Source organism: Cryptotermes secundus, unplaced genomic scaffold (genome assembly GCF_002891405.2).
Source record: "Cryptotermes secundus unplaced genomic scaffold, Csec_1.0 scaffold114, whole genome shotgun sequence".
Lineage (NCBI taxonomy): Eukaryota > Metazoa > Arthropoda > Insecta > Blattodea > Kalotermitidae > Cryptotermes > Cryptotermes secundus.
The window spans coordinates 805,360-832,928 of record NW_019729208.1 but is presented as its reverse complement, the minus strand read 5'-3'; the positions used below and the strand labels follow the sequence as shown (position 1 = coordinate 832,928).

Here is a 27,569-nt window from a genome sequence, read left to right as displayed (position 1 = left end):
AATAATAATAATAATAATAATAATAATAATTTGTAATGGGACCGTCTCTGTGATCTAGTGGTCAGAGTGCCTTACTACAGATCTAGAGTTTCAAGTTCGATTCTCGGTGCTACGAGATTTTCTGAGAAGTAGTGAGTCTTGAATGGGATCCACTGAGCCTCGTGAGGATAACTGAGGAGTTACTTTAATAGAAAAATAGCGGCTCCGGTCTAGAAAACCGGAATCATCGGCCGTTGGGATTCGTTGCGCTGACCACGCGACATCCACTATCCGCTAAAGATGGACCTAACCACTCACCTCTAGCTAGTGCCGATGTCCCGAAAACATGGGTCTATACAGTCACCCCCCATACGCCTTCAAAATATAGTGGCTTTTTTTTTTTAATGCTAGTGGGGTAGGACTAAGTTCCTTGTACTGCGGCCACTTCTGGCCTATTGTACCAGCCCCAGATGATAGGTGAGGGTGATTGTGGAGCAATTGGCGGAATGAAGATTGGCAGGGGAAACCGAAGTACCCGGAGAAAACCTGCCCCAGCGCCACTTTGTCCACCACAAATCCCACTTGACCAGACTCGGTATCGAACCAGGGCCGCAGCTGTGGGAAGCCAGCGACTAACCGCTTGAGCTATGGCGCGGCCCCGGCGTAGTGCTTAATCAATTAAGCACAGGGACGACTTAGCCTTTTTTTTACCAAGGAATCCACGAAGGATCCGTGTCATTGCATCTAGACCCATGGATACCTAAGAATAAATTGATAAGATCCGTGGAAATTCTGAGAACTTATTTGAAATTTTATTTAAATTCAGTAAAATATCTGAAGTAGACGACAGGAACAAAAATATTTACTTAAACCTAGGAATTGCGGTGGCTACTACACCGAGATGACCGTACATGAATTGCTTTCCTCTTCAGAGAGGCCATTACAGGCGTCCTTGAATGATTATTAAGGCAGTTTGTACTCCTATAGGTGTGTACGGTCGGTGTTTATATAAGCGTTTGTGTGGTTATCTTGATCTGGGTGTCCAAAATGTGGCTCACACACTCTGATAAGCGATAAAAAGGAATTTGGCGAGCATGATATATGTGCGAATATCCACAACTTGTCAAAGGAACAAACTGACACGATAACTGAAGAAAAATATAATTCGAATATATTCGTGAATATATATGGGAAACAGGAAGGGATGTACATAGTATAACTGACTCCATGGACCCGAGTTCTTATTGAGAAGCCAATTTTCCAAACATTTTACGAAACTCGAAGATTCATTGCCACGTTCACAAAAGCCAGCTACTGGTTCCTATCTTAGCCAGATGAATCCAGTCCGTACTACTTCATCCTATTTCTCCAACATCAGCCAGGGATATATAAATGAACAAAGATATGTGCCGGAAAAAGTAATGACTCAAACTTTAATTTAACAGTTTTGGGGTGCGATATATATATATATATATATATATATATATGTGTGTGTGTGTGTGTGTGTGTGTTTTCACATCGAAGTTGCTAACAGATCATGTACATAAATTACGTAGCAGTTGTTTGTATAACTTTCTTGATGTAGCTCTAAACTTCTAGAGAATACTGACGTGTTACATGTACATGTAACATTAAAAACCCTGCACTTTGCCCACAGAATATATTTTTATAGTTCACAGGATTTATAATCTAAACAGCTATAAGAACAAAACTGTCTTTTGGGATGTAAGGTAGTACAGTCTGATAGAAGATTGTCTAGGTTTCTGGTGGATGTATTGACTCCATCATCAGGTATAATAACACTCAAAGTAAGAAGAAACAGCAAACAGAACTGTTTTAACCTTTAAGTTAAATTATAATGTAAAGTTAAAGTTGTTTCTGTGTTTAACTAATTTAACACTATGCCTTGAAGGCGTAAGGAAAGCGGATGTATAGATCCATATTTTCTTGACGTCGGTACGAGCTGGAGGTGAAAGGTCAGTTTTACGCCCCGGCTGCTTTACCAACGGGGAAAGAGATCCCGGTACACATTGGTTTAATGTTGTGTGAACCCCAGGGCCGGTCTGGATGACGTGGAGAAAAAAAAATTCTTGACTCTACTGGAACTCGAGCTCCCAGTCGTCCAGCCCGTAGCCAGTCGCTCTACCGGGTACAATTTTCCGGCTCCTAATAAGTTAAATCATATACATATTAAATGTACATCCCTTAATTAATCTTCTCGAAAGTGTTCAGATAAATGAGGCAAATATGTGCCAAATAACTTTGCCTACTTTGTAAAGAGTAGGGAGATGTGCATGATAAGATCTACCAGACTATACGGCGTCATATCTCAGAAGGTAATACTTTTCATAATCACCGTTGTAGGAACCTCAGATAAGACATGAGCAGCGATTATTTCCCGAAACTGCAGTAATAAGTTGGTCTTTGTAATAAAGACGTAGTGAGTTTTCTGCGAGATAGGAACTGAATTCTTAAACATTATTTAGCAAATCTTCAGGTTTAGTGACAAAAACGGTTTAGATAGGTATTGACCAGACTGCGTACCTTTCATTTACTGGTATAAACAGAAAGAAAATTTGTGTATAAATTACGAATCTAACAATATTCTTTTTCTATAAATTTGTGATATGTTTTATATATATTCCTGTATTATTTACTTCGGCCATAAATTAAGGGAGGTTAAGGTGGATAAGGCACAAATATTGCATGGGAAGTAAGGAAAGTGCAAGTAGATGAGAAGACAAATTTACTTATGGGTTAAAGTAAGGTCCATTTCTGAAAGAGGGGTGCTTCGCACCTTATATAGTCAATCGTACGTAAGAAAATTGTAGTGTATATTTGAATTTCCCACCTGCATATGAATACCGGAAGACATATTTAGCAGTCTACGTCACTACATGTCGACGACTCACGCTCATTCGCATAGTAGGCTGAGTAGAATGACTGATATATGCAGAATTGGAAAGGATTTAGAAGGAAACGGCTGTGGGCTAATGTGGTTACTATCCCAGAATTTGACTGGCCGGACTGAGAAAGACCACGAGAAACCTTAATCTAGACAACCAGTATACCGGTCAAAGATTCGAAGTAATCACCTGATGAATATAGTCTGGAACGTTAACTTTAGACGAATATGTTCATAATGATAATATTAAAATGGTTCTTATAGAAATATTGTGAGAGTGTGTGAACTGGATTCATCTGGCTCAGGATGAACTTCAGTGGCGAGCTGTTGTGTTAATGGTAATGAACCTTCGGGTTCTGCTGGCAATTCCGTGAGTGGCCAAATTTCTTTTGGTTCCCCAATAAGAATTTAGCTTCGTTGTGTTTGTCATGACTCAGACCCTGTGTACTCTGTGGCTGTACTGTACTGATACGCACTAATTTCCAAACCAAGCAATTCGTTATTGCGTAATCTTCTTGACGTGCAAGCAGAAGTTGCGCGTCACTGGCTTCTGCTACAGTAACTACTCTTCTTCTACATCGGCATTTTTGCACATGACCAAACCCATATTCAGAGCCCTACATGTGATTCAGCTAAACTCTAAAAGTAATAACAGACTCCTTGGCCGTTTAGACATATGGCGATCTTCTTAAGAGTCAGCAAGAAGTTTTGGGAAGAACTAACAGCATACTTTCATTTGATACGACACGGACCGCGTAGAAAACGACACCAACAATTCTGCCTTATCTTCATTCGTTGCATCCTGTTGTGTGTTCCATATATATATGAATTAGGTTAACCGTCAACACAACAAATATACCCGCTTTTAATGATCCAGCTTTTTTTTCCTACTACATGTTTCGGTCGTACAAATCCGAAAGGCAATTTTATATAGGAATATNTCTCACGGTCTCTTCGCTTGCAGATTTCTTATATTTTTTCTTCTACCCTGAAAATGGAGGCGATACGTTCCTCCGAAACGTCGGTTAATACCACATATACACGGTGCCAAATCCCAGAAGACTGCTTTCTTAATACGTATAGTTGTTGAACTATCGATATGGTTCCATTAACTAAACGTATTCCTATATATAACTGCCTGATAATGGTCTTGTACGACCGAAACATGTAGCAGGAATAAAAATTCGGATTGTAAAATATTAAAAGCGGGTATATTTGTTGTGTTGACGGTTGTACCAATTCATATTTAATTCTGCGTTTCTTCGAGAACATCTTTACCTAGTCGTTACCTAGCAACGGCAGGGAGATACACAGACAGATCCTCAGACTCACTTTTGTTAAGACACGTACCGCATAGAAAATGACGTGTCCAACAAGTCTGGTATTGTAGCTTTTATTTGTTGCCGCTGGAATGTGTTTATCAAGACGTTTCCTAGAGTAGGACGGAAGGATAAACTTAACCGAGCCGTTGCCTTGTAACGATCGTAGAGATACACACACAGACACACAGACTGATGGAATGATTTATGAAGTACGCCGTCGAGATTGGTTCAGGTTTCATAATACATACACCGAGTTTCATAAAGGTTGTTTCAGGCTTTCAAAAGTTGGTAAGTGTGATACATAGTCACGCAGAGAGGATGGTGATAACATTAGCCTATTTTAGGAAAGTAGGCCAAAAATACGTAATTTCTGAATATACGGAGCAGACTGACACTACTGACTCTTATTTGGGAAATCTGGTTCGAATCTTGGTCAGAACTCGGCCTGTCCTGGTAGGTTTTTCATAGTTTGTCTCAGTTCTTGTAGACAGATGCTGAGATACTACTTTAATTATACCACTGCCTCCTCCTCCGAATCCTTTCCAATTCATCCTTCATCAGTCATCCTGCCGTCGACGTTTCGTAGTCCACATACTGACAACGTCGTTAAATAACCATCAAGAAGTCCGTAATAGAAGAGAAGTAGGTGAGATCTGAGGTCCTCACAGCTGATACTATGAAGTTTACTGGCTTCGGCGGTGTGATTTATATTCTGAAATATATATATAAGAGTTTCGGCAGAACATTTTGCCTCTGTCTTCAGGGTAGGATAATAAACCGAAGTAAAGACAGAAGAGTTAAAGCTGTCTCTGTAACAGGCCGTGGAGGCCCATAGTTTGGTGAGACGTCGAGGCTCCCACATTTTCTAGTTAGTCGGTTCACAGATGGCGGTGAGGTTGTCAGTCATACGCTCCGGCCGCCCTTTACCCCAAAGAAAGATTCCTGGCATTCATTTCTGTTAAACGTTGAGTCGACTCCAGAGCCACAGTGCGACTGGATGGATTAAGTCAATTGAGAAATCCAGTGACCTCATCGGGAATCGGACCCGCGATCTTCCGGCTTGTAGCATAGTGCCTCAACCAACTACGCTACCGCGTGTCCCTAATAAACTGAGAACGAAGAAATTGATGTGATTATATGAATGCACGCCGGTCACGGTAGCCGAGCTGTCTAAGGCATGTACTGTCTTCGTTCGCTTGGAAACCGGGATCGTTGGTTCGAAACCCACTCAGGGCATGGATATTTAGTTTGTGTGTGTGCGTTTTTCTGTGTTTGTGTACAGGTAGAGGTCTTACGACGAGCTGATCACCCGCCCAAGGAGCCCTACCGAATGTGTAGGATCTAGAAAAACCAAAGTGAACGGAGAAGTTCATGGAGGTAGGCCTAGGTCCACTGGGGCTGTAGTGCCAAGCAAGCGATATTCGAAGTCTCCATCGTGGAAGTTATCGCGATTCTATTTTGAAGACATAGAAAATTGGTTCCTCCGAAAAGTTGATGAAATTATTCCAGCCTACGTCGCTTTCATGTCCTTGAAAACTCTGATCTTTAATATATAAACACTGTAAAAGTGGAGACAGAGAGAGAATGAGATTTGAGTTACAGGTTTATAGAGAACAAATTAATTATTACTGATGCAATGTGCAATATTCTGTGACAAGAAAAATTGTTAGCATAGAGAAGTAAACAAAAAATTATTACTGAAGACAAATAAGTGTATATTAAAAACGGAATAAAACGAGGAACGAAGAATATGGTGCTGTAGCCTATTCATTTTGACTGGAAAAGTAATCCGGGACATATACAGGGTGTACCATTTAAATCGCGACCCAAACCAAAATACAGACAATCTTACAGGTGACATTATTAGTGTTTTCTTATCCAGTACTTCCATGTTAGGTTACATAGTGCTAACTGCTTCGCGGGAGATCAGCATCCTATCAGTCAGTTTAATAATTGCTCAGAGTGTCACGAGAAAAGTTGAGATAGTCCATTTCAAGGGGGGAACAACCTCTCTTTTAATTTCTGTCCTGTAGTACGTGACTGGTACTTGGATTGATTTTTAACGGTACACTGTACGTAAGAGGAACCTAGTATTATAGGTCTTGCTTTCTTGTTTTATTATTCAACATTCGTTAGTTTATTTCTCTGCCTTTGCCTCTTCCTCTCCATATATTCAGGTGTACAGTCCTGAAAGCGAAGTCCCGAAGCCGTCTGACACGAAGTTACAGGTTGAAAGAAATGGGCGTGAATCACATGACGAGCCATTCTTGTATTTTTAGGTTTTTACTTAGGATAAGTAATGAATAATGAATCGAAAGAGCTTTGTAAGGAAGCGTTAGCAGCAAGATCGAGGTACTGACCCGTCATTTGTCTGGGGAAACTGTAGAAAACAACCAAAATTTCATGTCGGATAACCGGTGCCCCTTATTGTGTTCAAACCGAGTACCCCTTAAATAAGAATACAGAGAGATACCGCTATGCACACCACCTTGATGTGATTCTGATATTAGTTGCATAAAGATAGTTTTACACTTTTAACAACAGAATTGAACGATAGGCGGTTAATGAGACATATTTAAGACGGCTGACGGTTCAACCCAGAACAGAAAGATCGGAAATTAAATAAGCTATAGCTGATTTACATTCTACATAACGGTTTTTAAAAGATGGGTCAGGGCGGTGACGCCCCAACACTCCAGAAAGCCTCGGGGCACAGCCTTCGTTCGAGACGGCTCCAATGAAATCCTGCTTCCTTTCCACTTCTTGACTCATCAATTCTGATGTCTTCCTTTTTTATTTCTTTGCTATTTTCTTTCCCCCTTGCTTGATTACTTCATTGCTTTCCTCTTTGATTCCCATCTTTCTCTGTATATCTTTGTTTCTATCTTTCCTTTCGTTCCACGATTTTTTCGGCCCTTTATCTTTCTCGTTTTATTTTTACTTCATATTCTTCTATAATATTCACTGGAAAATGAACACAATTTTTGGTGTCTCTCGGACGCGGTGACAAGAACGAGCAATGAATCTGAATTCGATTAAGAGACCACGTTACGAAGATTGCGAATATAATCTCACACCTTACTTCCGGGCTGCGCATGAGGGCAAGTGAAAGAAGAATGACAAGAAGGAGCGGGGCAGTGGTTACAGCTGCATTGTTAGAATGAGGGCTGGTAACTGATGACAAGCTCGAACTAAGGCTCCTGTCTAACTGATACTCGTATGTCAGATAGGACCCGAACAAACCACTGCGCTTTCTGTTGATAGCGGTCAGGTCTGAAAAGGCAGACGGAATTTGAACACGGATCAAAAGCTCTTCTTGGTGCAAAGAAATACTGGGAGAAAAATGTGGAATGCGCTGTGGAAGAAAATTGGATGGCGCCTGTACGATAAATCGAATAGGAGAATGGTTAAAAAAACAAATATACTTTTTCGGAAATACACATACGAAAAACAATGAGAACTACGATGAGAACAACAGTGTCCTGATACTGAGGATCAGGCGAAATTTAGAAACAGCGCTCAGGCACACTCCAGAGCTAGGAAGAATATATTGTCATCATAAGTATATCTTTCGTAAAGAAGAACAAAAACAGAAGTCATTAGATCCGAGCTTGAAAGAAGATGGATATTGTCTGGGCAATAAATCGTGTAGAAATGTGGCTAAAAACAGGACAGTTTCGTTTTGTGAAAACGCTTTTCCTATCTTCAGGTTTTCACGATAACCATAAGCGGAAACACGCCTTTGTAATCAACTGAATAGTCCTTGTTTATTACATGTTTCGTTTATTGGACGACACTTTATCTGCCTCAACGTTTATCTAACATCAAATCTCTTGGAAATTGTAAATGCTGATTTCTAAAAACTGTAGACGCAAGTGACATAACCTAATGCACTATTAAAATACTTTCCTGGCGGGACTGAGAAAACCCATAATATAGCTAAAGATAGCCGGCTTCAGGAGTGAGGATGGAACCCGGGGCCTCCAGGATATGAATAAGGATTTCCGACTTCTCAACTACGAAGTCTGGTGATATATTATGGGCAGTGGTTTATGTAAGATGACGTCACGTAACATTTTTGGGGGGTGGGGAAGGAGTGTTTTACCCTGCTGTCTGCATCTGGACTCTGTAGCGTCGAATGGTAAGATGATAAATGAATGATTATTTGAAAATAATTCGGAGGAATCTAGGAGGAACTAACAGAGACACTAGTCCGCATTTGCCTGGAAAGACTTGGGAAAATCACGAATATCCTCAATCTTGATTACTGCAGTTTCGGTCGAGATTCTAACCACCATCCCCATAATACAACTCTGTAGCGTTAGCGTTACGGCAACCCTACGGGAACAACGTTTTATCAACTGCATAGCCTCTCTGGCGTCATATCATTAAGCAATTTTGAATGACCCTTTCTGGAAATTACGTCTTTTAACCCACCATTGCAATATTCACCTTGACGGACATAGGAAGACTACGCTTTACGAGACAAAAACTTCTCACCGTAAACAGAAAACATTTCTTTATGAATATCGCTTGCATGACACCCTTTTGCCTACAAAAAACACACAACAGTACGCTGTTCTTCAGTAGTATATATCTCAGGCACGGTCGCCATTTTGAGTACTGAAACTAGCCTCTGAATATGCGTATGCGCATCTGCTACCTAAACTGTCATGAAGCTGGTCAGTGCTGCTACCTAGTGATACACATAGAAAACCTATTACGCCAATTACAGCTGTTTCACTTCCATGTTTGTGACTTTCCCTCATACGTAACATGTCAATCATGATAACCAATTCCGGAACTGAGAATAGAGCTCTGGACGTCAAAAATATGAAGGAAGTTTGCTGACCACTCAACGACGAATCTCGGTGATAAGTTATTGACACAGGTTGGAAAGATGATAAGTCGTCATACAACGTTGTATTATGGTATGACATGTCAGCTTAACCAATGATAAGTACAGTTGTCTTCCTTGGTTGTATTTATTGAAAATTTTTAAAATAAAAGTGTGAGCCGGGATAGCGAAGTCGGTATATGGACTGGCTACGGTCTGGACGACCGAGGGGTCGGTGTTCTAGTCCCGGTAGCGTCAAAAAATTTATCTTCTCTACGTCGTCCAGACCGTCTCTGGAGTCCGTCGAACTTCCTAACCAATGGGTACCGGGGGCCCTTTCCCGGGGGTAAAGCGGCCGGGGCGTGAAGCTGACCACTCACCTGCAACTAGTGCCGAGGTCAAGAAAATGTGAATCTATGCATCCACTCCCACATACGTCTTCATGGCGTAGTGCTTAATTCGTTGAGCACAGGGACAGATTCACTTTTTTACGTGCAAGTATCGTTTATTAGAATTGTTTTCCACTTCCACTTCTCGGGACTTCTGATATTTAATTAAAAGCATTATGTTCAAAGCTACATGAGACGAGTCAAATTATCCATGAGATATGTTTTCCTAATGTGTTGTTGGCCTGAAAACTGTGCAACATTGGGAGACACCCGTGCATCTGCGCCGTTAAGAGCTGTACTGCATCTGTAAACGTACAATCCATTTCATCTTGTTAGGAGAAGAGACGAACAAGGGTTTCAGCCCATATGTATTAATGAGGAAGGATCATTCCCAGGGGTTAAAGTGGCCTGGTCATCAAACTGAACTCTTACCTCCGTCTAGTGCCGAAGTCAAACATGGAGTTATAGTTTCACTCTCCTATAGGCCTTCATGGCATAGAACTTAATTAATTAAGCACACGCACAAATTTACAGTTTTATAGAAACTTCATATTTCCCAACAATGCCTTAAAATGAAACGATTAGGGCAGTGCACCTGAACTCAGAAGAGCATGACAGGTCCCTGAGTGGTGCTGGCTTGCCTCTGCCCTATAGATAACACGCCGCATTTGGCGAACGTAACGTGAGCAATTTTACAACTTTTTGCGGCGTATGTGTTAGGAATAGACGAATGGCCGCTCCGTCTGCAGTTTTATCACATATTTTTGATATACCATAATATTTCAAAATATAAACCCTGTTAATATCGTAGGTTGGCACATAAAACAACCAGACAGAAATAGCGTGTCGTCAGTTACCTTTGTTATTGTCTGGGTTGGCTGTATATAACCAGCAAGGAGCCATGTTTAAAGTTAATAACTCACAAAATGCGACGGTGGTTTTACCACGCTTCAGCACCTATCTTTCCAGATGACATTTCAGGTGAGATGTGAAGGCTGCACGATTTGATGTAACGTCACTATATAAAAGAAAACTCCCTTGTTCACCCCCCTATACGTGTGAGTTACAGGAAAGTAGGGTGTCTTATTGCACGCAGCCTAGTAACACGCGGTCGTTTCTGACAAATGAAGGTGTGTTTACTTCCAGCTAAGCACGTTATTGACCGCTGTTGTCTTTCTGTCTCTGTCGTCTATTTTATGGGGCTATTGGTAGCTAATTGTAGAGCGTTGAATCGTAGAACGACAGATGAAAATGAACTGGAAAGGATTAGGAAGAAAGCGGTCATTACCTAATCTAGAAAAGCAAAAAACTCCGTTGTTTTAGTCCGCAAGCGAACTATACCGACCGAGAGACCGCCACTTGTCTGTGAAGTTAGTGCCAACTTTAGCGGATAGAGAGTGTAGGGTGGTCATCGCAACGAATCGTTACAGCCGTTAATTTCGGTTTTTTAGACCGGAGCCGCTATTTCCTTCAAGTAGCTCCTCAATTATACTCAAAAGGCTGAGTGAACCCAGTTCCAGACCCGTTACTTCTCAGAAAATCTGGTAGCGCCGGAGAATTGAACCCGGACCTCTGGATGTGTAGCCAGGAACTCTGACCACTAGCCCACAGAGGCGGTCTCTAGATAATAACCTTATTTTGTGAGTACTGAGTGAAGAACTTCAATTGAGATAAGTAAAATATCCCGCCGGTCACGGTAGCCGAGCGGTCTAAGGCATGCACTGTCTTCGCTCACTCGGAAGCCGGGATCGTGGGTTCGAATCCCACTCAGGGCATGGAAGTTTGTGTGCGTTTTTCTGTGTTTGTCTACAGGTAGAGGCCTTGCGACGAGCTGATCACTCGCCCAAGGAGTCCTACCGTATGTGTTCATGGAGTGTACGGAGTTCATGGAGGTAGGCCTAGGCCCACTGGGGCTGTAGTGCCAAGGGGGGGGGGAAATATCCCACGTCTTTCATGAAACCCGAAGCTTCAGTACGTGTTCACAAGAGTCTGCCACTTGTTCCTATCCTGTGACTGATGAATCCAGTCCAGATTCTCACATTATATTTGTGGAATATCCTCTTTAATATTATCCTTTCTTATACTCCAGGTTCTGCAAACGCGACCTCATCCACTCAGATTTTCCGACATACGTATAATAGGTTATGTATTTGATAATGCGGAACAAAATTGAATTTAGAGGACAATTTTCAGTATAGACGTCCTGTTACCAAATTACGTCGAAAAGTTTTGAATACTTTGAGGTACGAGTTCTACGATTAGGCAGTAGACATTATCTCTCCATTAAGCGTTTATTTGGGGCCACGTCATAACTCAAGCGGTTAGTCGCTGGCTTCCCAACGCGACGGCCCGGGTTCGATCTCGGGTCTGGTCAAGTGGGATTTGTGGTCGACAAAGTGGCGCTGCGGCGGTTTTTCTCCTAGTACTTCGGTTTCCCTTGCCAATCATCATTCCACCAAATTCTCCATCATCATAAGCACCCAGGGCAGGCTACAATAGGCCAATCAGTGGCCGCCGTGCCGAGTGGATCCAGTTGGACTCCACCCACACTAAGCGAATTTAATTTCTTTAATCGTTCATTTGGATATTGCAAAGAACCTGTATAAACTAAACTTTCTTGTCTTCCTTTTCTTCTTCGTCTTCTAAACCTCTGGTCCAATTTGGAACACAGGACATCCGTGGAACGATTCGTTTCGCATCAATTTCTTAATCTAATATAGTCGATAACACTCCTTGGACGGGGGATGAGCCCGTCGCAAGGCTGCTGCCTAGAAACACAGAATAACCATAGACATCATGCCTTGAGTGAGATTTGAACCCATGATCAGAGTGTTCGGGCTAGCTAAGGCATTCAGATTTCTTGTACAAGCAGATAAGGATATGGAACCGTTACAGAATATAAGAATGATCGTCACAAAGCACAAACTGTCTTTGTTCTTGCTTGTGAGAAAATTCTAGAATGTAACAATTTTTCTTGCTCCTTGTTCTCGGAAAATAAATCATTATCCCCGAGAAATATCTAAGTAGAACTCGCAGATAATCAAAGCAAAAACCTCAAAGCAGTACCGCACATATACTGTATTCCTTTTTGTTTACAGATTGTACACTGAATTACAGGCTAGTAGTCTATAACGTTTTGTTTTTATTAATGTTTAGACAGCCGCGGTAATATATAAGGAGCATTGCCTAGTCACGTGGTTGGACAGGTAGGCAGGTATAAGACGTTCTGCTCTCACCTCCCCATTCCCCTCTTATTCCCGAGACTTGAGTCTGACCACCTACCAACCAAGCAATGTTTTTTTTTCTCTCTCCCTCCTTCCAACAGCCACTTCGTATGCAGGTGTATACGTATTTGAATGCGTCCAGCTTTGCTAGTTAGTGACGTTCGAGTGGAGAGACAGGTCTCGTTTGTTGCGTGGTTCCATAATCCTCGTGTTACGGCGAAGAAATGAAACTGAAGTCTACCTTTATGCCTCGCAATGGATTTATTACAATTTCCTTCAGTTTCTCGGTTTAACATGGACGCTTATGTTTGTGTGCAGGATGTTACAGTTTGCCGAGTAGTGTCGCTGTATGACTGTTCTGTAATGTCTGACCTGTAAATGGCGCCACAAAGTATGTGATAATTTCAAGCTGAAATATATTTAAAAACCGAGTATTTTGTTATATAAAATAACGCGTATTTTGAAGAATCTGCGCAGTATGACTCTTGTGTGTATAAAGCTGTTCCAAATCCGGTAAACATCGAGTGTAAAGTTGTGTCATTTTATCAACAGAAGTACACAAAGACTAAACAAACTGCATTCGACCGCAAAGTGTTTTTGTTCCATTACGGTGGAACCCTTTCCATTGTGCTTTGAAATAATATGTATTTGAGTGGCTACAACTGCGGTTGCATGCATGAGTATCGTAATGTGATAATATTTTGCTGCTGTTAGGTTGTATTCTGAATGAGGCTGTAGTTACATATAAATTACATGTGTTTAATGAAGCATTTATTTCGATCGATTTAGTATGGTTATGTTACATACGAAAATGGCGTGGCCCTTTCTTATTTTCATATAACAATTGCCAAGATATAGTGAATTGCTTTGTGTTTGTAAAGGAAACGCGCCCAACTATATAAGTGATATATTTATATCAAAGTAAACAGCAGCCCAGAAAGTGCTTGTATTGGCGGTTCTTAATTCTTCTGGGTCCAAGTTGACCAGGGATTGTTCATGTTAGTGAAGTGCATAACAGAGTCACTTGTTCGGCAGGTTTATCACCGTATTGTCTCCGTTATTGAAGTGATTTTAGAAGTTGCATAAGAAAAATAAAATAGTGTATACTTCAATGAAAAATATTGAATGCGTAGTGATATTTTGTGTTCCAAAAGGTGTACGTTGAGGTGTGCGACAAGTTCTGTTTGTGCGATCGGTTTCTGGATGTGTATCTGTGTTGTCTCAGTAAATAATGAGTTACTACTACTACCAACTTCCACCGCCCGAAGAAGTGGAGGATTCAGCCTGCCTGACAGGATCGCTCCGTCATCCAAATAGTCGCAATCGCCAACCTCAATCATCACAGCAGTGCCAACATTACCATCATAACCGCCCTTACAGACCGCAATCATCAACAGACAGTATTCCCTTCGTCGATGCTGACACTTCCAGTGGCCAACCCCGTGTCAGTAATCTGTCACTTGAACTAGGCACATCGAGCAGCGAAGAAACAGTGAGTCGACATTCAACTTGTCCCCATAACAGCAAACCCCGTACTACGTCATCAACTGGAGCTACGTCACTACGACGTCGGCGTCGTTACCCTCCACCTCCGCCCTCTCCCCCAGCAACTTTTCTGGATTCAGAAGACGCTGCGAGTCTCAATAACTTATTGGATGCTCTAGATGACCTTGACGTTGTGGAAGAAGACAGACGCAGCTCGTTGACAACAACGGGAAGCAGCCATGATGATGGGACGGCAGCAGATGAGGAACTCGTGGTACCTCGTAATGGACCACCACGGCCCACACTGGCGTCGATTTTAGTGTCAATACCACCCCCACCCACCCCACCCCCACCCGAGAATGAGGACAGGGATGACTGTCAAGAATTAAAAGCGCACCAGCGATATCAACAGCAGCTGAGACAACCCGTGAAGAGAAGCGGCCCCTACAGCAACCACAACGCCAGATTCGTTCCTCCATGTCCACCTACGTCGCCTCCTAAAGACAACCAACAAAAGGTGAGTATTACACGTGACAGTACTTAGTTTACAATGCAATATATGCGATGGTTTCATTGAGAAGGGACCACCTCTGTGGTCTAGTGGTCACAGTTCCTGGCTTAAAAATCCAGAGGTCCCGTGTTTGATTCCCGACGCTACCAGATTTTCTCTGAAATAGTGGGTCTGGAACTAGGTCCACTCAGCCTCGTGAGGATAACTGAGGATCTATTTCAAGGATAACCGAAGTTAACATCCGTGGGTGTTCGTTGCTCTGACCACGCGACACCCTCTGTCCGCTAAAGTTGGCACTAACTTCACCGAAAAGCGGCGGTCGCTCTGTCGGTATACTTCTCTTGCGGACTAAAATCCACGGAGTTTTGCGTGTGTTTTTTTATTGATAACGGTGGTTTATGTTGTTGCAGCTTTCACTCTTTAGTGTTGTTTATTTAACGACGCTTCCAAGTGACTCAGACTGTGTGGCGTCGAATGACTGGATGACAGAAAATAATGTATTAGGGATGTCGTGAAAAGGAAGTGGTCGTGGCCTAATTTAAGTAACTAGCCAGACGCAACGAAAATCTCGAAGATCTCAGGTCAGACGTGCCCCCAGTCGAGTTTCGAATAGGAAACCTTCAGGAAACGAATAGAAATCTTTACTTCTTGGGCCAACTAAATCGATATTTATTTTGTATTGGATTTTTAGCCGACTTTATTTCGATAAAACAGAAATAGTCTCATGAAATCATCTTGCTGTCTGTATATCAGTGTGCCCCCCCCCCTTTAAGTTTTTTTTTTCTATGCTGCCCATGTTGTTTGCCCAAACAATTCTTTCAAGTCAGAGAATCTTTGTGACACTAGGTAACAATATCTTTTAGTGTGAGGATTTCTTAGCCCCGCGCACCCAAATCCCATGCTGGAGGACCATCAGTTATCAGTTGTCCAAGACTGCTTATTCAGTAAATTCGCAGCCATCCTCCATGTAATTAGAAGTATAATTACAGTGATCATATCAAGTAGGACGAGATGGACAGGACATGTAGAAAGCATGTGGAGAAGAGGAATTTCTATAGGATTTTAGTTGGAAAGCCAGAAGATATAGAGACCATTAGGAAGACAAGACGTAGGTGATATGATAACATTATAATGGATTTTAGGGAGATAGGGTGAGGTGGTATGGGTTGGATTGATCTGGCTTAGGATTGGGATCAGTGGAGGCCGCTTGTGAAAACGGTAATAAACATTCGGGTTTCATAAAATTTTGAGAACTTCTTGAGCAGCTGCGCAACTGGCGGCATCTGACGGACTCAGCTCCAGTCACTTAGACGGCCCTTGTCTATCAACGGAAAGTAGGCAGTTAGTTCTTCTCAGAACTTCTTGTGCTACAAGTATCTTCATCAGTATTTTCTCAATAAGTATTAAATTTTCTCTTTTACGTGTAGGTCCTCGCAATATTCATTCAATGAGCTTGGTCCCAAGTTTACGATTCTGGTCTTTTTTCTTTCACTGGCTCTACAGTCCCCTTGGGCCCTGGCCTCCGATTTTCAGTTTCATGATCATTTTAAAGACTGTAGGAGTCCTTGGTTGAATGATCAGCTCATCGCAAGGCCTCTTCCTAAACAAAGGAAAACACATAGAATGAACACATACACATACCAAACGTCCATGCCTTGTGTGGGATTCGAACCCACGATCCCAACTTCCGAGTGAGCGAAGACAGTACATACCTTAGACCGCTCAACTATCGTGACCGGCCTCAGGTCTATTTGGCGTAGCTAAATTTCTTCAGAAATTCATTACCTGTGTATACCCGTCTTTCTGTTCAAGTGTCGATGAAACCACGTGTGGAGCTATCAATTACCAATAGTGAGGCCCCAAGGTCCACAACTTACACTTGATCTTTGTAATGATAAAAAGAAATTGAACTTCTCATGAGTCGTTAAGCACAATCGTATATTGTGTTAACGGGCACTGAACGGAGATTTAAACCTGTAGGACTGATTCACTGTAGTAGATGCACACCGAAAAACCTGTTTCTTTACCACCATGTAATTTCACTAATACCACGAACTCAATTTCCCACGCAGTATTAACGACTGGACCATGAACTTGTTCTGCTAAAGCCTTTTCTTCTCTTTACTTCTGCCGTGCACAGACATTGTAAGTACATCATCAGTCATTGTCGTACGCGTCTTCTTATTTCGGTGCTACGCCTCCCTGCAGAGCGCCTATTGAAGTAGCTCCGTCCGTCCTTCCATCTGTCTGACACTCGAAGCGACTAGAGGCCCAGTAAAGGTATTTTTTGATACATTTTACTGCTGAGATCAACTACAATTCTTTGATCACTTTTAGCGAAATTGAATGGTAATAATATACTTTACACGCATACTTACTCTCTGCGCACATACATGGGCGCCTGCATGCTACCTTGCCTGCGTTTTTGTACAAAAATTACACCGAAACATAGAATATATATATTATATATATATATATAATACAGTGCTATCGCTTATCTACACACTTTACAATTCACCGTTACACACTCATTAGTGTTAACAGACTTCACTCGTCGTATCCTGGCAACGGCTGTATAACAGTCTCGCTGTCACTGCAGAACATATGACATTTTCTTTGCGCAGCCTTATTCCTTCCTTGCCACTTCTTCTCAATCACCTTCGACTGCCAACTCTCTCAGTTCTCTGGTACAAGTTCCAAATCCTGTTCTCGACTTGGTTTTAATTCTAGCCAAAGTCAAAGTTATTTCACGACTGGCGGTTTACCGTCAATCAGTTCGTATTAGCGTCAGGCTTCTTGAGGCACACGACCAGAGATTTTTACCACCTGAACTCTTGCAGTAATAATCCTTATGTATCATCCTCTCTGACGAGAGGCTATGTAACGAGGATCTCACGCAGCTAGAATTAGAACCCTAGAACTTAGAACTTTACTCTGGTTTACCTTCAATACCTATAAATATTTCCTTTAACTGAAGTTCTAATTCTAGCTGCTTGAGTTCTTCGTTATATACTCTCGGGGTGGACCCAACGGAAAATACCGTTTCCCAACAATTCTTCTATTGTTATAGATGTGTGTTTACTCCGCCGTTACATAGAAACGGAAGTTATTCGAGTGTTGCTTCCGTATTCATTGCCGCGGGAATGTGTTTACAGAACCGATGCCTAGCAGTGGACGTCTTCTCTGATTTCACTATTCCTTTTAAAAGTTTTAAACGTTAAAATCTCATCCACATCACATCTGTATGCCCATTACATGTTTCGACCAACATTGGTCATCTTCAGGTGACTAAATTCTTGATGATACTGCCGTGTTTCCGTCCGTAAGTTCAATTTTTAGGATAAGCCTTCATCTATGCGCCCATGTGTATAAGCTGATGGTTAGTTACCCTTATTGTGTCATGTCCAGCTGTTATGAATGTTTTCAAGTGTTTACATATGCTTATTTGCTTCGTTTGTCCGCTATGACCGCTATAGATCCTTCTGTCCGTAAAGTTTCTATCCGATTGACTAAAGATACTCATGCTCAAAGATTATTTTAGTTGTAAATATAATTTTGAGTGTAGACTAGAATAATCCAGAACAGTAATAAAGCGCATAATCGCAAATGTTTATTACGAAACTGCGTACATAATTTTCAAAACAAAACAATATATACAGTAAAACTTGGTTATAGCAACATCGGTTTCTGCGACACCTTGTCTATTGCGTCAAATATTCAATGGTACGAACTAATTCCTCATAAAGCAACTGTTTTTATACCTTGCTTAGTACGACATGCACAAATGCATCAACCTCGTATGTAACGTCATTTTCATTCCTGAATTTCTCTGATATGGACATTGAACGTAATTTAGAAAGTGTGTATTGGGCAAGTAACAGGAAACAGATGAAGATAACTGATTACTGTACTCGTATCTAGGTACAGTAAGGCACAACAATTGATGTAATCTACTGTAATTTGGTGAGTAGGCCTACCTTTAATATACAGTATTAGTGCGGTGTGTATTGTCAGTGAAAAGCGCTGTAATATGTCTTTGATATTACACATTTGGGCAATTCCACGTTAATGTTACGTTAGTCTGTACTTAACTACGTATTTCACTAAAAAATGCAACATTTTAACTCGGTTTTTGGTAGATTTTTACGTGACTAACATAAGGCTACTGTGGAAGTGCCCATTTCGGTTACAACGACATTCGTTTATAACGACACTATTTTTAGGTCCCTTTGATGACGTTATAACCAAGTTCTACTGTACATTGTATTATTTCGTCTAACTCTGGATTCGTTGAATATCCTTGTTTAATTTGATGTTCTTACAATGTTGGCTGCAAAGTCTCCTATCATCTGTACTAGAAAGCTAAGTTGTGCGCTGAAAACGACGGACAAATTATTTAGCCCTGAAGACGGAGGCGATATTTTTATCTGAAACGGTTGACTTTCACTGGAATACTTGGCATTATATACTAGAATATGTAACTTTTAATAGATATAATTGCGTACCTAATATACAGCAGAGTCTTCTTGACAAGATGATAGTCACTCAGCTGGTCAAGATTCCCCTCCTTTCATAGAACCTGATCCCTGCTCACAAGAACCTGCCTCTGAACGCCATTTCATGCAGACAGATTTTATTATTATCCTCCCCTCTACACTTACGCAAATCTCCCATAATTTTATCTTTAAATTTTTTTATGAGTTTCGTGTCACCAATTTTCACATCCACATACAGAAACAGGTAAAATTATACTACATTTAATCAATAATATTTTAGATAGGAGACTTCAAGAGCGGTCATTATGATTTCCAGACCGTTTTTGAGTTATTTCGTTCTGAATTAACATAATTTTGAGTTGTTGCATTTCTGTACTATAAATTTGAAAGTCTTGCTTTTGGCTTAAGCCCCAAAATTGCTTTATACTGGAAGCAAAATATTACAAATTTCACAGCCACTCATCCTTAGTGAAGTAGAACAATCAAGAACTTTGTTAACTGGAAAACAATTACCGTGACTTCTCAAAAGAACCGCATTCAGAACGAATTGCTAGAAAATTAGCAGTTGGTAGTACCTTTCTTCATAGTTCTAAAGATGCTGGTTAATTGAACGTCACATTATGTCAGAATAATAATTGATGACTATGGTACAATGTACTACTACAAGCATAAATTGGTTTCGTAATGTTAAGGATCATTAATTTCTTTCCAACGCCTCTGATCACGTGGGCTATTACGTGCGAGTAAAATAGAGAGCAGGAATGTATTGCCTCCCTAGTCCTTATCACTCAAGATTACGAGAGATTTACGACAAGCTTACGCTGGAGAGGAATAAACCATTACTGGAAGATCGCAGTAGGAATACATATCGCTGTATCTGGGGGTTTCGCAGCGGTGGATGTGATATGATGCCTTGCACTTCGGCAGAAAATCGCACACTCTGCTTACCATGCGGGACGGCTTTCCTTCTGTTCCCTGTTGAGCAGTACTTCGCTCAGCACTCGTACCATTCCTGTTCCCCATCGTCATCACTTTTAATAACTACGGCCACCAGTACGTGCGAATCAACATACAGAGTTTCTAGCGATTATCAACAGAAGCCTCCAACATACCCACAAGAATAGTAGCTCTGATTATATGTAACGTCACGTATCTGTGTATGTGTGACTATTAGATGGGGTATGGTTTGGATAATTAGAATGATAAAGTCAAGGAGCATGAAGTGGACAGAGCATTTAGCATGAATGTGAGATAAGAAGAATGCATATATGCTATTGGTGGGAAAACCAAAAGGAAAGAGACCACTGTGAAGACCAAGGCGTAGGTGGATCGGCAATATTAAAATGGAGCTTAGAGAGATAGCCTGGGATGGTATAGATTTGATTGATCTGGCTCAGGGTAGGCACCAGTGGAAGGCTCTTTTGAACACTGCAATGAATCTTCGGGTTCCATAAAATGCTGGGAAATTCTTGAGTAGCTGCAGAATTGGCGGTTCCTCAAGAAGAGCTCAGCTCCATAAGTAACTAAGTAGGTATGGATTGGATGACTAGATTTATTGACACTTTATACACAACCACTTGGAACTACAGTAATTACAGCGCTATTGCTAATCTCCACACTTTACAGTTCACTGCTGGAAACATTAGTGTCCTCAATCTATTTAAGCCTCCACTATCCGTTTCTTGGCAACTGATTTTAACACCGGAACTATAACAGTCTCACTGAATTACACACTCCAAATATCACACGTAAATTGTTCTCTTCAAAGCCAGACTTTCAACTCCACTGAACTGCACTCAATAATTCTGATGCCTCAGTTCCTCAATTCAAATCCTGTGCTCCCAAACTCATATATTCTGGCAGGCTGATGTCTCGAAACCCGACTAACTCGTTGTCATTTCTTCTCAATCATCCTCGACTGCCATCCCCAGAGACTCCCTCATTTCTGTTCTACTCCCAGGCTCATTTACTGGCAGGATGGCGTCTCGAAACTGAACTCACTCGATCTAGTCCAAGTCCGAGTCACATTGCGACTGACGGTAAGTCTGCAACTAACTACTTCTTCATAACCACTCTGCACGGACCGAATAGAAAACATATTTCCCAACAATTCCTCTATTGTTGTTTGTGTATCCGTTGTCGCGGAAAACTGTTTACTGAGCCGTTTCCTATTAATGAAATATTCAGGCTTTCAGGCGTCATGTCACAATATTGTAAACGTACTTCTTGAACATCCTTCTTAAATGAATGAAGAGTTTTTTTTTTAATTCGCTTAGTGGGGGGTCGAGTCCAGCTGGGTCCACTCGGCACGGCGGCCACTGATTGGCCTATTGTAGCCTGCACTGGGTGATTATGATGTTGGAGAATTTGGTGTAATTAAGATTGGCAAGGAAAACCGAAGTACTCGGAGAAAACCCGGCCCAGCGCCACTTTGTCCACCACAAATCCCACTTGACCAGACCTGGGATCGAACCCGGGCCGCCGCGGTGGGAAGCCAGCGACTAACCGTTTGAGCTATTGTGCGAATAATAAGTTAGTCACGTTAATAGAAATTTACCTTAAAATATCTGTGACAGTTGCATTGTTGGACATTCGCTATTCTGTATCGGCTTTTCAGACATAAGAATATAGGAGTATGCATTGACTCTTGGGGGCTATTGTGAACATCGCTCTGAACCACCTTATGACAAGGAATGATTAATAAAATTAATTATGTCACATTTTAACTCGGGGCTCGAACAAGCTTCCCTGCTGGTAGAGCATGACAAGTGACTACTATACCAGTCTATGCTTCTAATGAAATACAGAAACAGAATTCTAGAAGATTTATAGCAGTAACTGAGACGGCTTTCCCCTACATGGGAGATCAAACAGGAGAGCAGATAATTCATTAAATCCTGTAAGAACTGTCAGCGAAATTATTGCATCAAAAGGAAAGCAAATTAATCAGTTAACGATATTAACGTGAGCTAGAACATCTCTCGGAGTCTGTATGGGATTTTGGAGTGGAAAGAATTTTATTTCAGATTCTATCACCCTGTTATCTTCCTCCATTGTAATTGTTAGACAAACCAAACTTCAATTATAATATATATTCCCTTCCAGTGTAATATTATTAGAATTAATGCCCTAACAAATATAAAAAAAATGCATTAAAAATCCCTTCTAAATAATACTGCACAAAAATATTTCTAAATGTCCTAATATTTCAGACCCGAGTTAATGATAATTTTGACTTCTCTTTGTAACACTATGAAAGAACAAATTGAGCTAACTGACTTCTGCGATGTTACACAGTTCAACTTAATAGACAAGACCCGACGTTTCCAAAGAAAATTCTGCATCTATTTTCAATGCAGAAATCATTCTACCACCCTGAAGATGTAGGCAACAGATTCTTAAGCAAATGTTGTCATCTTTCTGGCAGACTACACGGTAACAAGTATCAGAAATGTTTATGTTGATTGACGTGAGAAACTCAGATCCCTTATTAACATGTCTTTATGTTTAACATGACAACACCGAGCATGTTTGTTCTAGAGGCAGTTGTACAGACTTTCATTCAGGAGGTACTCGGTTCTAATGTCACTGGATCACTGGCCATCCCGACCCAGTTTTCCATGGTTTTACTCAGATCCTGCAGCAAAATTAAGAGAATGTTATGTCTGTTAGGTTAGTACCTTATCCTTCCAGATCCTTACTAATTCATCATAGAGCAGTTATTTCTTCATCCAACTCTGCCTAGTCCCGATGCTGAAAGATAAAGCTAAAATTGTCCCTGTAACTAATTAGGCACAATCCCATTAACACTTATGGAAAATGGATGTATGGCTCCACCATTCTTAACCTCGGCACTAAATTGTGAGGAGTGCTGAGCTTCACGCCCCGGAGGCTGAATCCTCGGTATTTATTCTATATGAAGTTGGGTGGACCCCAGATCCGATCCGGATCCTGTAGAGAAGCGACAAATCTTTTGCCGCTGCCAAAAATCGAAACCCAGTCTTCTAGCCCATAGCCCGTCTCTATACCGATTGAGTTATTCCAGCTTCCACGATACTGAGTTCGTCGTTAAATAAAAACTCAAAGATAATAATGTGCGTTGACGCGGTAGCGTAGTTGGTCGAGGCACTATGCTACAGCCGGAAGGTGGCAGCTTCGAGTCCCGGTGAGGTGGATTTTTCAATTGACCTAATACTTCCAGCCTCAATATGGCCCTGTAGTCGACCCAGCTTCTATTAGGGATCAGTGCCGAGAATCTTCCTGGTGGTAAAGGGCGGCCGGCGCTCAAGACTGATAACCTTACCGCCATCTGTGAGCCGATTGTTTGGAGAAAATGAGGGAACCTCGACGTCTCACAAACTACACTGCCTGTTACAGGGATAGCTTTGCCTTTAACTTTTACCTAATAATGTGCGTTGAAAAATATCTTTATATTATTTTAATTTTCTGAGTATTAAGAGGAACTTGTTTTACTTTAGATACAGATGTCACAAATTATTAAATTACAACCTGAAGTAAGAAATAGTGTCCAATACATCCAGCTGAAACAGGGTGTAAGTTGTTCACAAACAATGTGACGGTGATGAGGGTGGAGAGCTGGACGGAATGCGCCGAGATGCTCTTGAAATGGAAGTCTTCTTTGAAGACGTGTAACTAATAAACCAACGAAATTAAATTCCTTTCCACCTGGCGTGACGCTTAATTCTACCGTAGCCTTAGCAATGCCTTTGCTTGTAGTTGGACCAAGGGCTACACCTCCCCGCACCGCATTCCTCTACGTTAATCATTAACCCCCCACCCTACCCGGACTCATTCGAACAATCATACAACTTTGTATCCACCGTTAAATTATCATTACTCGTTTTGTTATATATAATGTAATTGTATTAATGGCTTTAAATCGTATAGATTTTCTCCTGACGACTTCGGAGCCAATGGCATTGTTTATAGAACTGTGGAAATAAGGAACACATCGCACCTACAATCTAAAATTTTGGCCAGAGCTTCACACATACGTACATACGTACGTACAGTCTTCGATCTACATAAAAATAAAAATATAACGTCGTCTCCGATTCAGTTGCAACAGTTGTAATTAGTTCTTGAGAACACCGATGGAGGCGCTAGTTGACGGGTTTCCTGTGTCCGTAGGCACACGCATCTGCGCATGTGCTTTGGTAATAAACCATGCCAAAAAATGTTACAGAAATCGTTCTGTTCCGCATAGTTACAGTCCAATCAGAACGTAAAATACCAAAAATAATATACGTTTAAAGCTCTTCCAAATAAGCATAAAAAAGTAAAAAAAAAAAAGTGAATCTATCCCTGTAGCAGGCCGTGGAGGCCCATAGGGTTGTGAGATGTTGAGGTGCCCACATTTTCTAGACAATCGGCTCATAGATGGCTGTAACGTTTCTGCCCTTTACCCCCAAGAAAATTCAAAGAATATTCCTGGTATTCATTTCTGTTAGAGGCTGAGTCGACCCCCAGGGCCATAGTGCGGCTGGAAAGATTAGGTAAGCTGAAAAAAAATCCAATGACCTCATCGGGATTCGATCCCGCGACCTTCCATCTTGTAGCATAGTGCCTCAACCAACTACGTTACCGAGTGCGTTTTCCCTGGTGGTAAAGCGGCCGGGGCGTGAAGCTGACCACTCACCTCCAACTAGTGCCGAGGTCAAGAAAATATGGATCTGTACATGAAACCTCCATATATATTCATGGTGTGGTGCTTAATTAGTTAAGCACAGGGAGAACTTTACCGTAACAGTTTATGTCACATGATAGCATGGCTACTAAATGATTATTAGTGAAGTATTATGAAAGGAAGTGTAATTCTGTAACTAACATACTGCCTGGAATTTTCCCGGAGGTACTGAGGAAACAACGATAGCCCTCAGACAAGATAGCCCGTTTTCTGGCCGAGGTTAGAACCGAGCTCCTTCCGTATTCAAGTCTAGATCGCCACCTCTACACCAGCCTGTTTTGTTGCTGTTTTGAGGTAACTGATACTTCCTCACGTTGTCAAGACATGCGCAGTATGTTGCAGAATCCAAAGGCTCAGTACAGTGATCACATGAAGCCGACATTGGATCCTAAAATTTGCTGGCTGAATCGAACACAGATCCTAAGGTCCTACCTACTTTAGGATCCATTCCGCTGTTATTCTCTTTCAACTAGTTCTGCAAAGCGCCCCTCTTCTCTAAATAATTTTGGTTTATTTTTAATTTGTCATATTCCTATGAAGTTTTATGCCTTATCCATGCTATTTATTCCTTTCGATTTGATTTGCGATCCCGATATCCGATGAAGACTACGAATTATGATAATAAGATCGAAAAGTTTGTGACAATGGTGCATTAGTACAAATATTATATTGCTGGACACATGCATCGTCCCTTTTCTATCTAAAATTCCGTCCTGTTTATATTTCAAAACTCAGCGTTTCGGAGACTGGATTCTGTCTCCGTCTTCAGGTAAGACCTACTCAGTTGGGCCCAGTCTATAGAGCTAGTCCCTGTTCTCCGGACCGGAGACGGGGAAAGAATTCAGTCTCCGAAACACTGTGTTTTGTAATATGAACAGGTCGGTTATTTAGATAAAAACAGATCGATGGATAATGTCAAGAAAAATAATATTTTTTACTGCGAATTATGAACCTCGTCGTTATGCAACTTACTGAGTAGGTTTTATGCTTCCTTGCTTTTAAGTCATAATATTTTCATTAACTTGTTCTTAAACATCCTCAGTCCGCGTTGTGCCCTTTGGGCGACAGATCAGGTTTAACACAGACACAAACGGCAGCTGAAATTGCAGGTTTATGTACGTATATTAATCGTTGTTCTGTTTGGGAGGGATAATATACGAAAATAAAATATTCTCTGCTGAACAGTAGCGAGTTTTCTCCGAATTTCATCTGCTCTTAATTTCCTTGTGAATGTTTTTTCTCCGTTTTTGAAAATGTCATTAACAGGGCCTGGATTTTGATGACATGTCATCTTTTTTTCCTTGTATCCTATGCGATGCTCTTAAATATATAAATCTCGGATATGAGCTGCTGGTTACAGAAATGTAAATTTTATAGGTAATTTTTTGTCATTTTTTGACATTTTTAGGTCTAAGGTCATCTTTTCATTTTGGGGGTAATTTTTTGGTCTTTTAATGGTATTTCTTGTCATTTTTTACCAATTTAGGGAATTTTTCTTCATATGTTTTCTGAAATGTGAATAACATGGAAGCGAAGTGTTCTTTCTTTTCTCATTTAGGTAATTTTTCTGGATTTTTTCGGTCATTTTATAGGTCATTTTTTAATATTTTCAGGTCATCAAAATCCGGGTCCAGGTCATTATTAATTTGCTGTAATTATTAATGATTTATAAATAAAGATATATATTTTTACAACCTTTGAACGGCATTCAGGTTGTTTAAGCATGACTTCTCCCTAGTGGTAATTATCCCTGTGTTTAATTTATTATTCATCACGCCATGAAGACGTATGAGGGAGTGAAGATGTAGCTCCACCATTCTTTAACCTCGGAATTATATGGAGAGGAATGCTCAGCTTCACGCACCTGTCGATTTATCCCCAGGAAGACTGTCCACGGTACGACACGTACTGTGTTGGAGGTCGGGTGGACCAAGGTCGGTCTGAACGCTTTGGAGTAGAGAAATTTTCTTTCCTCTGCCAGGAACCTAGCCCCTATTCCTCGGTCATCCAGCCCGTAGGCTAGTTACTACGTCTTCTATACATATCAGCTTGTCAAATTCAGGTCAAAAAGACTCTTCTCTTCCTCTCTCCTCTTTATAATCGACTTCTAGTCTTCTCTTCCTTCTATCTCAGTGTTTTCTTTTGCTGTAAATCTCGTGTCTTTTCGTACCATTTGTTGTTGCCCCGTTACTGTACCAGTTCAAGAAGCACACAGCACTCAGTATTCATTCCGTACATAGCCTTTAGTCCATTTGGTTTTCCTGTGTTTGTACGAAGATAAGCAATGGTGACCCAGTTTATGACGACTCCAGCACGTACAGTTTTAGTGGCAGCAGGTAAAAACTTTGCAACGCCAGATGTGACGGTTTGAGATTTGGAAGGAAATGAAATTACAGTCTAGGAACTACATAAATATTTATGACATAACTCTAACCTAAAAGACCGGGGCCCTGCCATAGCTCACCCATCTATTTACAGGCTTCCCACAGCGGTTGCCTGGGTTCGAGCCCAGGTCAAGTAATGTGGGATTTGTGGTGGACAAAGTGATAATAAGGCAAGGTTTCTCCGAGTACTTTAGTTTCCGCTGACAATTCTCATTCCGTAAGATTTGAGGCTTTCACGGCGGTGACTATGAAGAAAGCAGTCTTCTGGGATTTGGCACCGTGTATATGTGGTGTTAACCGACGTTTCGGAGGAACTTATCGCCCCAATCT

At 41.2% G+C, this 27,569-nt stretch overlaps 1 protein-coding gene across 2 annotated transcripts in view; it reads left to right on the top strand.

Annotated features, from left to right (window-relative positions):
* LOC111865358 overlaps positions 1-27,569 on the top strand; it is a 525,090-nt gene that overhangs the window by 6,557 nt on the left and 490,964 nt on the right. The window contains exon 2 of one of the 2 annotated variants that reach the window (XM_033751788.1): positions 13,425-14,658. In XM_033751788.1, the coding sequence (XP_033607679.1) occupies positions 13,888-14,658 (771 nt within the window). In that variant the 5' untranslated portion in view covers positions 13,425-13,887. Of the gene's footprint in view, positions 1-12,785; positions 14,659-27,569 lie in introns of those variants that run through there. The other variant, XM_023853308.2, reaches the window with a different exon arrangement.